At 38.4% G+C, this 13,236-nt stretch overlaps 1 protein-coding gene across 1 annotated transcript in view; it reads left to right on the forward strand.

Moving 5' to 3' along the window:
• The window catches only part of LOC134533860 (rapamycin-insensitive companion of mTOR), a 107,880-nt gene that overhangs the window by 46,713 nt on the left and 47,931 nt on the right, over window positions 1-13,236 (forward strand). The window contains exons 15-17 of the mRNA XM_063371562.1: window positions 4,824-4,993; window positions 5,750-5,957; window positions 11,722-11,965. Coding sequence (XP_063227632.1) covers window positions 4,824-4,993; window positions 5,750-5,957; window positions 11,722-11,965 — 622 coding nt within the window. The remainder of the gene's footprint in view (window positions 1-4,823; window positions 4,994-5,749; window positions 5,958-11,721; window positions 11,966-13,236) is intronic.

Raw genomic sequence — 13,236 nt, forward strand, 5'->3', positions numbered from 1 at the left:
GGTCTCTCAGTGCAGTTGCCATGCATTTCAGGCGTTCAGTATCACTTAGCCTGAACATGTCAGCGTATTCCTCGAAACGTCGAAGGAATCTCATTGGATTCTCTCCTTCATGAGCAGAGAACCTAGGCATCGCCTCTGACCATTGGCGTGCCGGGTGGTGCATCACTGCAACTGGGTCCAATGTGGTGTGTGTGTGAGCAGGGTTGGAGCGTGTGATTGGGAGCTCAGGTTGCTCAACCTGCGGTGAATCGCAGCTACTGATGATTTCATTGGCATTGGTGTTCAGGGCTGGGGCCAATGCTACATGGTGACTGGATGTGCGAGTAAGATTGTCTACCCTCAACTGCAATACCTTCTCTTGTAGCTTGCCTACCTGCTGCTCTATGTCAAGTGAAAACTCGGTCTGCCTTTTCACTAGTGTGTCCACCTGCTCCCTCATGTCTGTGGTGTGATTGATTACTACAGTTTCAATCATGGTCTGGCATGTAGATTGAATTTGATTCAGACCACAGCTGTTCTGAGCAGCTTGCTCAGCTAATTGGTTTAACCTGTCATTCAGCTGGCTGGTCTGGGTAGTCAACTCTGTTGCTAACCTAGTTGTAGTACTACTGCACTGCTGTTGTATTAGCTGCAACTGTGTATCAGTGTAGCTTTCGTGTTCTGCCAACCGCATAGAAATAGCAGACACACTACTCTTGACCTCACCCATTTCACTTTTAAGGGTGCTGTCTATGACTTCCAGCTGTTGTTTAATACTACTATTGAGACTCTCCTCCAATCTAGCACTAGTGCCCTGTAGACTCTCCTCTAACTTAGCACTCCTAGCACTTTGTTCCTGAAAACTAGCTTGCTGTTGTTGGTGGTTAGCTTTCACCTCTTGCCACATGCTTTGCAGCATGATGAGCAAACTAGCACTTGTTTCATTACTAATTGCAGCTGGCAATAAAGGTAAGTGTATGTGTGGTGTGGTGGTAGCTTGGGGTGGTGTCACATCTACTCTAGCCGCTCCAGCATGTGTTACTGGGGTAACAAAATCTGTGTTATGTACTTGGCTAGGTGATGTGGGAACAGATACATCTACAGAGTGAGTAGACTCCACACTGCTGTCCCTGGAGCTGTCCTGACTGACACGTCTACTCCTTCCCCTAGTTTCCATATTTACTGTTTTAATTTACCACACAAAACACAATACAAATATGCACACTATCGGCCCCACAGTTCGTGCGCCAGAAAAATGTGTTTCTAATCTTATTCCCTTCTGTACACAAACGTGTACGTGATGAAACTAAGATTTTCCATTTTTAATTACTCAGAACGTTATTCCAGGACTTAATACAAGGGCGCCAGAGGTCATCAATAATTAAAAACAAAATAACACAAAAAAAACTTATTTTATTGTTTTAATCATAATGAGAAACCTCGAGTCATGGAAATAATAACCAAACAAACAAATATTAAATAAAGTCTATGGGATGTCGTAGATAACCTGACTCTTGAATAAAATACAAAATAAATAAAGTTCCTGAAATTGCTCACTGAGTAAAAGTTTTGGGGTTTTGCTCCGGCTTGCTCGAGCATGAAACGCCTAACCAAAAGACTTCTGGACTTGTGTACATATAGTTTGTGCTAATGTGAGTAAATTTGCCGTTAATCGCCGAAAGTCAATGTTCAACTAATTTTATGATAATTCAAAGTTTATATAATTATAGTTCGCGTATGTTGACGGTAAAATTTACGCCAATTTTAATATATAGCGATGATGCAGACCATACCTTAACTCGGGATGATTAAAGTCGTTCGTAAAATACTCCGTCACTCACGTGAATTGAATGCGATTCTTCTGCATTCAATTACAGGGCGTCAATTAACATTGCCCAGTATTTTGACGTAATTTCCAGATCAATAACGCCGAAATTAGCATCGCCACGAACGAAATATTCCCAGAGGGAATACACTACCACACGCACTAAATGGCGTCATTTTCCACTCTCTTTCTTCTCTCTTGCCGAAATTAAATTGTTAATTGAAAAGGGCCAATCACGGCCGCGACACGTTAGCGTCCTTTTTAATGAAGCCAATGAAATGTCAATATCAATCAAGCATAGGCTCGTTAAAGCTGTTCCGAACGCCGCGCGATTATTTATTTTAGCAGTTGTCATGACGACACAGCACGAGATGCGCGCGCCGCCATGCGTGGAACAAAACAAAACACTGCCGAAAGTATCGGGAAGCGGTATTAACCTCGAACGTAAAACAATAATAAACAGTTTCAGTTAGTCTGATAATACCGTAGTATTACAAGGGATAAGCTTTAACCTTGAAGAATGTAATACTGGTTAGGAGAGGGAGGGTAAGCTTATCGCGTTATGCTGCCATCATGCACCAGCCAGCTTTTAATGCTTTCCATGGTATCGTGAATCGGGGTTATATTTAAGGTCCTCCATGCAGGTTTTTTTGCTGAGAACCGACCCATCACTACACACACCAATATTTGTTCACAGAGAGTTTAGTGAATTATAAAAATGAATGATAACTAATATGGCAGTAGCAATATGCCAAAGCAATTGCAAGTTATGTTTGTATTATAATGGATGAAGAATGTAACTCCAAGTTAAGACGTCTGTTAAAAGAATATACAGTAAAACTATGTTAAGAAGTTTCTTTTGGTTCTTAGAAATTTAGACTTATTAATAGTGAAATTTATTAAAATGGTAAAAAAGTAGACCCGTTATTTTATTTAGCACATACTATCAATATTGACATTAATTATCTCATTGTTAATACATGTCACTAGAGATCAGGCATTAACTATTTTATTTATGGCATAAATAAAATAACATGTGAGGAAATAAATAATGAATCACTTTTAATAATTTTACAAGGGTCATTCAGTAAGTAACGAGACAAATTGATGTAGCTCAAAAACTGTTTATTTAATCAAAATAAATTTTACCTATTTTTCAACATAATCCCCCCCAACACTTAATCACTTGTCCCATCATTGCCTTTGGCATAAAATTCTTTTAGCTACTTTTGGAGCACATGAATCTTGACTTCTTTCTTAGAGCTGAATTTTTTGCCGTGTAGAGCTTCCATAAGCAGACCAAACATTTGAAAGTCTGTGGGGGCGAGATCTGGACTGTAAGGAAGTTGCATTCTTGCGTTATCTGTGCTCTTATGCGGCCGTGCATTGTCCTGAAGAAAAATTAAAACTTTTTCAAAATTCTATGATTTTTAGTGCAAATTGCAGGCTTCAATTTGTTTTCCAACATACTGTTAATTGTTCATTAGTCTTCAAAAAAATCTCATAAAATAGAGCTTTGTGAATCCCAGAAACGTGTAAGCATCTCTACCAGCAAAAGGCTGGGTCTTGAATTTTTCCAGCGTTGGAGAACTTGTGTGTTTCCACTCAAGGCTTTTGTCTCTTCGACTCAGGCTCGAAATAGTGAATCCATGTTTCATCGCCTTTGCAATTCTTTTAAAAAAAGCTTTTTTCTCAGTGGTACATCAAGCTTTCAACTGTTTACTGATTTGAAGTCTCCTTTCTTTGTGGGTGTTCGTAAGTTGTCTCGGCACCCAACTCGTGCAGGTTTTTTTTTGTATTGCAGTTTATTTTGAGTGATGTTATGGACATTTCCAACACTTGCAGATACTTTTGCAGCTATAATTTCAATAGTGATTCTTCTGTTGTCTCCGATTATCGCGTCAATGCAAGATTCAACTTTGACTGGTTGGCTACTTCGCTGCTCATCACTGATACTTTTGTGGCCACTTTTAAATTGTTCTACCTGCGTGTAAATGTTCGAACTGTTTAAACAATTGTTCCCATACACTTTTAACATCCTTGCATGGATATCACTCTACTTTTAACACCTTCCAACACTAAAAATCTAATCATGGCACATTGTTCTTCCGCGGTGCAATTCTCAATCAGACTTGACATCTTGAACTGACTGGTATAGCCGGTATAGGTTATGTTTACAAAATATTATCGAACAGCTGATCAGAAGTCATTGCAAGGATGCCAACTTAAATGCTTGAAAGTTAACATTTATTAAATAAACCATTTTTGAGCTTTCTGAGCTAAATTGATTTGTCTCCTAAATTCAACAACAGTAGATAATCGCAGCCGCAAACCTTTGGTAGCCATTGGCTCATTGCGACTTTCGTTTTCTTGCCAAATTTATTGATAGGACCGGGAAAAATTTTGTGTCGGACAGGAAAAAGAGGGAAAACTCAGGGAATTTTGCTGAAGTAAAAGTGTGGGAACCCTGAATACTATACACTGTACCCTTTCAAACATGTGAGTTACAATTTAAATATAATCATGTAGATGTTGGGAACGAAATGTAATTTTCATTAATTATTATAAATATTTAATGGTAAGATCTGAAGTATAGAATTAAAAGAGTAAAAGTTTTCTCAAAAAGTACATCATTTAATTTTAAATACTCGGAGCTTTTTTTTTTTTTTTTACTATGTTTTATTTGCTGTTTTATGGTGGTTATAACATAACTAATTTGTTGCATCCTCCAACTGTGTTGTATGGTGACTGCATTTAATAATGAATTTTTATATGTATAAAATCCCTAATAATAGCCACATAATTTTGCTTTATGATGCTAAGTTAATAGAGATGGTGCTAAAGGGAACCAGGCAATTATTTATTTTTCTTAACTTGTGAGGGCAATTGAAAGTGTGTCATTTTGAAGCTTGGTTTTTAAAATTTGTTCAGTTAAAGTTGAACTAGCTGAACATTGTTCCGTGCTTCGTGGCTTACGAATTTTTGAAACAATGACGTGGTTGCTCGTGTTCGTCCTCAGATGTACTTGGATGCCATCATAGCTCTGAGGCCATCTCTTCTGCATCTGGGGGACAGAGGCCTGCTGCTGCTGATCAGGTTCCTGTCGACTCCAGCGGGGTTCACGTTCCTCCAGGATGCCAACTTTGTCAGCAACGAGTTGGAGCACTGGGCCACGAGCTTCAACTACAGGTGTTCCTTGCTTGCTTTCAAATATTTAACACCAGCTCTAGAACTCCAGTCACGATGAAAATAATTCCTGAAACTGCTTGGAGTTGAGTATAGAAATGTCAGCTGGAAATTGTTGCAGTTGTGCCAAGCTGTGATTAAGTTCTCCTTGGCTGTCTTCTGTGGATAGGGAGACAGGTAGGTGGCCTTTTTTTTAGTGCTGCCCCATCACGGGGCACCTGGGTGACACTGGGCTCCAGTTAGTACCTTAGAAGAGGCACCTACGGCCCGGGGCCAGGGCTGTGGCTACATGCCTGGTGGGGGCACAGCCCGGGCAGCAGCAGGAACAGTAGCTTGTGGGATGGTGGGTCATGCCTCCCAGATCGCTCTGTCGCTCAGGCGGGAGTCTGCAGCAACGACATTAAGTAGTGCTGGAAGTCACGCAACTTAATTTCCACTATATTTTTACTAACTCACATTTTTTTTAAAATGTCATTTTTCAGTTTATTTTCGGGCATTTAATATAAGTAGTTTGAGACTGTCCACTTAAAATCGTAATAAAATTACGTATCTCTAAAAAGGTTTTAGCTTTTCTAGATTAAAAATCTGTACATTCCAACAAATAGTAGATATACGTATTTTTAATACGTTTGCTCATGTTTGATGTTGTTTGTTTTATGCGTAAAAATCACCAGGTATAGGAAAACAGGTTTGTAAGAAAATATTGCCTTTGTATTGGTTGAGCGGGTGTAATGAGGTTGAGTGACGGCGTGGGCGCAGGTACGTGCGCCTGGTGGAAGGGGAGATCCACGACTCGTTCACGCTGCACCAGCGGGGCGAGGACGGGCGGTACAGCCGGCGCGTCACCAGCGCGAAGCACGCGGTGCGCGACGTGTTCGTCCCGCCGCACCTGTACGGCCAGCTGGTGCAGCACGACAAGGGCTTCCAGCTGCTGCTCAGGGAGGGCCGCCTCGACAGCCTGTTCCAGGTGCCTGGTGTTCCCCTCCTTGCACGCTTCCGTGACACGGGTCTTGCAAGCAGTAGGGAGTACCGTATTTATTTGCATAATGTCCACAAATTTCTTTTTAAATACTTGAAATGGAATTTTTTAAAATCCGCATAAAGTCCGCACCAGACAAAGCAACCTTGGCCACCCCTGAAAGGCACAGTAACGGGATGGAAATTTACCGACGCTGTCAACAATGCTTTGACCTTGAGTTGTTCATTTCTCCGGAGCGGTCGCTGAGAGGGTTTGTAGCGTGGTGAAACCGTCCGGACTCAGAAACTCGCACTCTACTGCGCAGCTGCCTGCGACGTCACGCGAGTTGCAAGGGGATGGGCTATATAAGCTACCATATTTGCACTATAGTTACCTGAACAACTGAGATGTATATTTACCGTGATAGTAATGTATTATTTATTTATGACATATTAAATTAAAGAACATTGTTGGAAAAAAAAGGATGTTAAACTTTGATATGTACGGTTGGCACATGTTGCTAAGAAATAATGCGATCTGAAAGAATGCAGTACTACTACGAAAAGTGAAAATGGTACTCGTGGATTTTTAGGTTATGGCAGTCTCTTTCGTTTTTCAGTAATATCGGCCGAAAATTAACGAGCGTACTGTATCGGAAGTCGGTAGAAATGCCGATTCAACTAAATATTGGCAAAATCAGCTTCTTCAATACAGCTCTACATTTAATGACATGAGTAAACATATTTCAGACTTCAGGATATTGAAAAAGACTTTAATTTCCATTTAGGTTTATTGTGTGTGTGCTATTTTTGCAAGTGTAAATTGAATGAAGTAAAATGCTTTTATTTTTATTACTTTCAATTGATTAAACTTTAATGACCAGTTACAGATATTTATGACACTAATTTTGAGGTTAAGCAATTTTACTAAAGCATTCCAGCCAAGCAGGTTGCCAGCGAGCGACGCTTCTCTTTTGCTGGAAAAACTATCTCCAATCGTAGAGCTTATTTAACTCTTGAACGTGCAGAACAAATTATTGTTCTGCATGATAGATTAAAGAACAGAATTTAATACTCTGTGACAATCTCTCTCAGAATTATTGTGCTGAAAAGTGGAAATGTTGAAACAATGTGAATGTACTTTTCAAACTACAAGATTTTTGGTGGTAAGTTTGTTGAAGCTCAGTAAGGACTCAAGAAAAATTGACAAGGATGAAATTTTTCCAATGATATGTTACATTTACACAAACATATACTTGGTTATGTTATTTGGATGATATCAGTTACTAATGAACCAATGGAAACAGGTAAGATCAATGGAAAAAAATGTTATTTTTTTTCTAGCAGTGCAAAATGTAAACACACACTGTAAATAGTTACCCAAAATTAATAAGCCCACTTCATTTTAATACTTTATTCAAACATTATACTAAGTTTAAGATAAAAATAATTTCCCAAAAGTGTAACTGTACCACAAAAGCTCGAGCTCGGCTCGAAGTAAAATTCTTAGGCTCGCAGACCTCTAGCTTATTTATAGAAAAAATCCTAACCGCTAATCTGTACTAAAACTGAAATTTCTCAAGAAAAAATTTTTGTCTTTATATACACTTATACCAGAAATGTACCAAACTACATGTGATAAATTCAAGGGATTTTTAGTGCAAGCAGAATACATCTCACTTACATTAGATATGTGGACATCATCTATTAAAAGATTCGGATTTGGGTTCGAAATTCGGCAATTCCAGTCGAGGATTTGAGTTAGGATTCGGATTCGAGGAAATCAGGATTCGCCCCATCCCTAGTTAAAAAAATATCTTGTCATGCAAAGCGTTTATTTTGTGTAGGCTGGCTGCAGCTTCTGAACATAAGAGTGCACACGCAAGTGAGAGAAGAAAAAAAAATGAGTGGCGTCTTCCACTAATCGCCGGCACCCAATTATCTCGACACCTGTCACATTTCTCACGTCCGCTGCGGAGGGTCGCCAGTCACCAACGCTCTGCTAGTAAACTGATTATGAGAGAGCAATTTTTTTACTCTACACAAAACGTAAAATTTTGAGGACAAATTTTTTTTTTCGGACTTCACCTCATAATTATAGATGGTGATTTATAGCATTTAAAATAATAACATTTAGCATTTTGAATTTGAAATTTAGCATTTTTTAGCATTTTTAAAAACAAGATATAGCCTATTCTCTCATTTTACATTACCGAAGAAAAGTATATTTTTAAAAAGCATTAAATAATACACATATATATTACTAACCACAGAAATAAAGATCTAGCACAACTACAAAGATAGCCTATCTTGGCAGGTTTCCAAACAACTTTTTAGCACTTATGAGTGCAATAAATTGAATACTTAAAATTACAATACATATTTTTAGCCGTGTTCATGGCCATAGTTGATGTAGAGTGCACAAATAATGTTATTGAAACTCGTTTTTTCAATTTTTTTTCCTTAGTTTTTTCAATTTTCGCCTTCTTTTGGTTTTCGATCATGCCAGAAACCGTTGCTTGCCGTTTTACCAACTTTTTTTCTTCATCCGATTTCTCGGTGAATCTTTTTTTTTGCAGCCTGATGTCCCTCAGATTTAATGTGCTTTTCAAGTACATCTTTTTTTTTCCACTCCAGACGGCGATTTCATAAATTGCGCATTAAAATATTCGTAACACTTTCGTAGAACGGTTCACTTTTGTATTCATTTATGCGATCGCGAATGGAAATTACGTTTCGTCCCATTTTTACCACGAGAAATAACAGTATACAACACATTCACGAGTATGCACGTATTTGTAAACACACCACCTTCCACACAGGGTCTCCACAAGGAAAAAATATTTCGTATTAACTTAGGCAAGAAAAAAGTACTAGATTAGAAAAAAAAGTACTAAATTATAATTTGTTATGGTTTTTAACAATTTAGGAAGTTATTATGACATTGCAATGCTCAAACTTAAATATCACACCACACACACATACATTCCATAGTTTTTTAAAAATAATTACGCTTAATAATAAAACGTATTGGAGTAACAATAATATTATTATACTAAAGAAAAATGTACTAGATCTGTACTAAATCTCTAATAAAGTTATAAAAGTACTAGATCTAGTACGAAAGTATTAACTGTGGAGACCGTGCTTCCACAGACTACACAAGAACGCGGCTTTCACGTGAAATACAGCCAGAAAATGGGAATTGTTAGCGCGGCGAAGCAGAGATGTCGGAATATGGCTGCCTAAAAACTTGTACTCTGCAAGATGACGGACACTCTTCCAGCTAGTTGTTCTTTGCTTTGTTTACAATCGCGAGGCACGGATGGCCATTTTTCATTCAATATTTACGAACAATATTGTTGTGAATGACGTGACAATAAGATATTTGTGCTGAATACGCCATAAAATGATGGTTTCTTTTGATACTGAACTGAAACGAAATACAATCTGTAAATAAATTGTGTAGAGTGAAGACGAATCTACGTTTTTTACCTTGATTTTGCATTTATCTCGGAATAGTCTAGATTTCACATTTTATAGCGGAAAAAATATAATTTAGCATATTTTCGCATCTATTTCGCGAAAACGAAAAATCACGATCCCTACTCATAATGTATGCACCCCATTTTTTTGTCAAAAATGTAACCTAATTACTGCGGACATTATGCGAGTAATTATGGTAATGCTGGTAATAACTAGGGTAGTGACATTTCTGCTTGTTATATGTAGGGATAATTATTTGGTGGATTGCGATTAGTGATGGGTCAGTCCCGGTTCTCGGTTCTTGATTTCGCCGGTTCTCAGTAAATTAACCGGCACCGAGAACCATAAATATAATGTAGGTACCGGTACCACGCAAAGCATGACAGTGAAATACAATAGACTCCCGGTAAAACGCCGAAGTATATCGCCAGCGATCAACGTGCACGCGTCTTCATGACCCATGTCAAGTGAATGTTTCGTAAATTTTGAAAATAGCAGGCGACACCAACAAATGGGCAGTCTCCCCTTCCCTTCCTTCCCCACTTTGCTCTCTCTGATAGCCCGCCCAGATGAAATTATAATTCTGGCAGGAAGCGTTAGAACATAAACAGAGTTCTTTGTGCAGCGATCACAAAATCCTGAACCTTTTTTGCCTCTCTTTTGACTAGCAGACAAGGATGATAATTTCAACTAAAAGTAGACCTAAAGAAAAATAACCCAGGCTCAATATTCTTTTAAAATTATCTGAAAAATAAACTACCATGATTTAAAGTTGTCTAATACTAATTAATTGCAGATATTACCTACGACGTTTGCAGCTTTACATCTCTTATAAATAAAGACCCCGAAATATAGCGACTCGTGTACTTGTGAAAAATCACCAAACACTATTAAATAGTAGGAAAGTTTTTTTTTTAATGAAATTTAAATATTATTTAAAAGGTATTTTGACTTTGAATTCATTCGCAAACTTATTTGTAAATGATTTTAATCCTGTATTTTCATATCTGTTCACGAATATCCACAAATTTTTATTTATTTAGTTTTTTCTTTAATCATAAAAAAAATAGATGTGTGAATGCACAATAACAATGGTACACTGAACCATATATGTAGTACATTACACTTAAGTGAGGTGCTGATGAGCCATGTTAAACAAACACATAATTTATTAAGGCAAACTATATCGTTGGTGTGACTTGAAATTGTGTTGAGGTTAACCTAAAACAGAACCGAGAACCGGGAATTGATTTTTAGAAAATGGAACCAGAGAATGAGGAAAAAAATAGAACCAACATCACTTATTGTGATAAAATGGAAATAACACCACAAAGCATGCCAGTACATAACGTAGAAATGCAAGTTACACACTAACCAATATACAGTAACACCCTGTTAAGTGTCTCAAGGTAATATGAAATTTAGTCTTATTAACATGTAAAACTTATTAAAATGATAAAATTGTAGGTATTAATAGGTCAAGTGCTAAATTGTTTTAACTTATTATGCAGGAAATTTACTACAGTGGGATTTTCTTAACAGGGTTTTATTGTAAATATACGTGTTGTTTCTGAGCAACACCGACAACAGCCGATTATTCCTTATGACAAAATAAGACGAAAACATGAATACAATTTTTTTTCTAAAGTTGTTACTTAGGGCGTTAGCTAGGCACTGTCAAATCTAAAATATTAGAGCAAATTATTTATCAAACATCAAAAACTATATGCATTTAAAGCAACAAATCGCAAACAATGTTGTTTGTAAGAGAGACCTTGCTGATATGCGTGAAAACATTGTCAAAATTTTCATTCCCGTTCATTAATAAAATGCTAAGTAGCCAACCTTTCTTTGCGTGTTGTTTGATAGCACTAAGAATGCAGGCCTTAAAACCAAGGGTTTTTGCGGCTGTTAGCCAAAGTATCCCTTTCCCCTCCTCTTTAACACTTCCAGGCAACCAGTATATGTATATCAAAGCATTCTTTGATTTCTGACCAGTGGCCCCTGAAGAACAGCCTTACAACTCAAATTTTTATTCTTTCCAATTGCAGTTTGCTGTTTTTTTAAAAAAAGGCCGTATAAATCACTCTGACCAAAGTGGCACCAAAAGGCTTTATTAAATATAGTAATTTACTAATATGAATAATTTTTTTTTATTTTCGTGTGCTTGTATTGTTTTCATAAAGTCGTAATTGAGAAGTTTGTGGTCGCCTCATATTCACGTCATCTGGTGAATTCGGTATTTGTGTATGTGAACCTCGGTGTTAGTGTGATTGTTGGCGCGCCAGGTGGTGTCGGGGCAGCGCTGCGGCTCGGAGCAGGAGATCCTGGAGCTGAAGGCTGCCCTGTGGGGCTGCGGTCACGCGGGCTCGGCCCCGGCGGGGGTCGCCCTGCTGGCGGAGGAAGGGGTCGTGGCGGCAGTGGTGCGGCTGGCGGAGACCTGCCCCGTGTACTCGGTGCGCGGCACGGCCCTCTACGTGCTGGGGCTGCTCGCCACCACCCGCCAGGGCGCAGACGAGCTCCAGCATGCCGGTGGGTGTCTCTCCCCGGTCGTTCGTCCGTCGTCTGGGGCTGGACGGCTTCAGATTGACTCGTACCTGCGCATTCGCAAACGAGGTTGCATTGCCGTCACTCAATTAGCAGAGACCGGAAAAAAATTCGCGGGTTCATTTCGCGATAAGGCTAAAATACAAATAGTAGTTATACCTCAGTGCTGCCTCTGCTATTGGCTCGCAACTCACCTGGATGACTCGTGAGCCGATGGGAAACACCCGACCAAAGCTTTGTTGGATCACAGGCTGCTACGTTGGGACGTCTCTCACAATACAGCAGCCGATGAGTGGGTGACATTTGACCGAGTGTACGCAGAACTGTGGAATTTCATCCTAGAGGTCATTGAACCTGCGAATTTTTCCGGTCCCTATTAATAAGTTAAACAGCAACATACAAAAAGGCACCTGCAACATGACCCATCTTTGCTACAGCAATGGAGAGTCTTGCCGCCTACTTTGGCAGTGAGTGCCCTGCTCCACAAGTAGCTGAAGGGCTCCACACACCACTTTAGTACTTATTATTTACGCATATAAAAAAACTAGCTGTACATTTTACATGCCTAAACGTCTATCTTTTGCAAAAGTGTGTAAAACCTAGGCCTGTATGAATATTAGAATTTTTTTTTAGTTTGAATTGATTACAAATACGAATAGCAAATTATTCTTGAGTAAAAATATCAAATTTTAATTGTAAGAATATACATGAGATTCCTACTAAATTGGATTTTACATGATATTTTAAAAAATGCATTGGTGGTGTAGAATTGAAATTTAACAACTAATACTGATGTGAAAGGTTGGCTAGGTAAAGTCAGCTATAGTTATTATACATAAAATTCTAATTAAAAAATATTAAAATTAAAAATTTTCTTTTGCAGCTAACCTAAGCTAACCAACCTTTCACTTCTATTTTTATTTTCCTCATTTCCCAGAACAATTTACGTTACATGTTGATCCAGAAACACGTTTCTGTTGTTAATGGGGTAACACTCCAGACCTCTGGCTTGCTCAAAATTGGTCTGGAGTGTATATACATAAACACTTAAAAAAAATTTCGGGTACTTACGGTACTGTTAAAAACAATGATTGCTTGCAACTCATGGTACAAGACAAAGGACTCCATTCTTGGAACAATGATGAAATTACTCCTTCATGTTTTGGTCTGTTACCCATGACTATAGTCGTACAAATTGAAATCAAAATGTCCAAAAAGGTTTTAAGCTCGGTGTAGCCTGGACCATAGCCGCTTAA

Source organism: Bacillus rossius, chromosome 7 (genome assembly GCF_032445375.1).
Source record: "Bacillus rossius redtenbacheri isolate Brsri chromosome 7, Brsri_v3, whole genome shotgun sequence".
Classification (NCBI taxonomy): Eukaryota; Metazoa; Arthropoda; class Insecta; order Phasmatodea; family Bacillidae; genus Bacillus; species Bacillus rossius.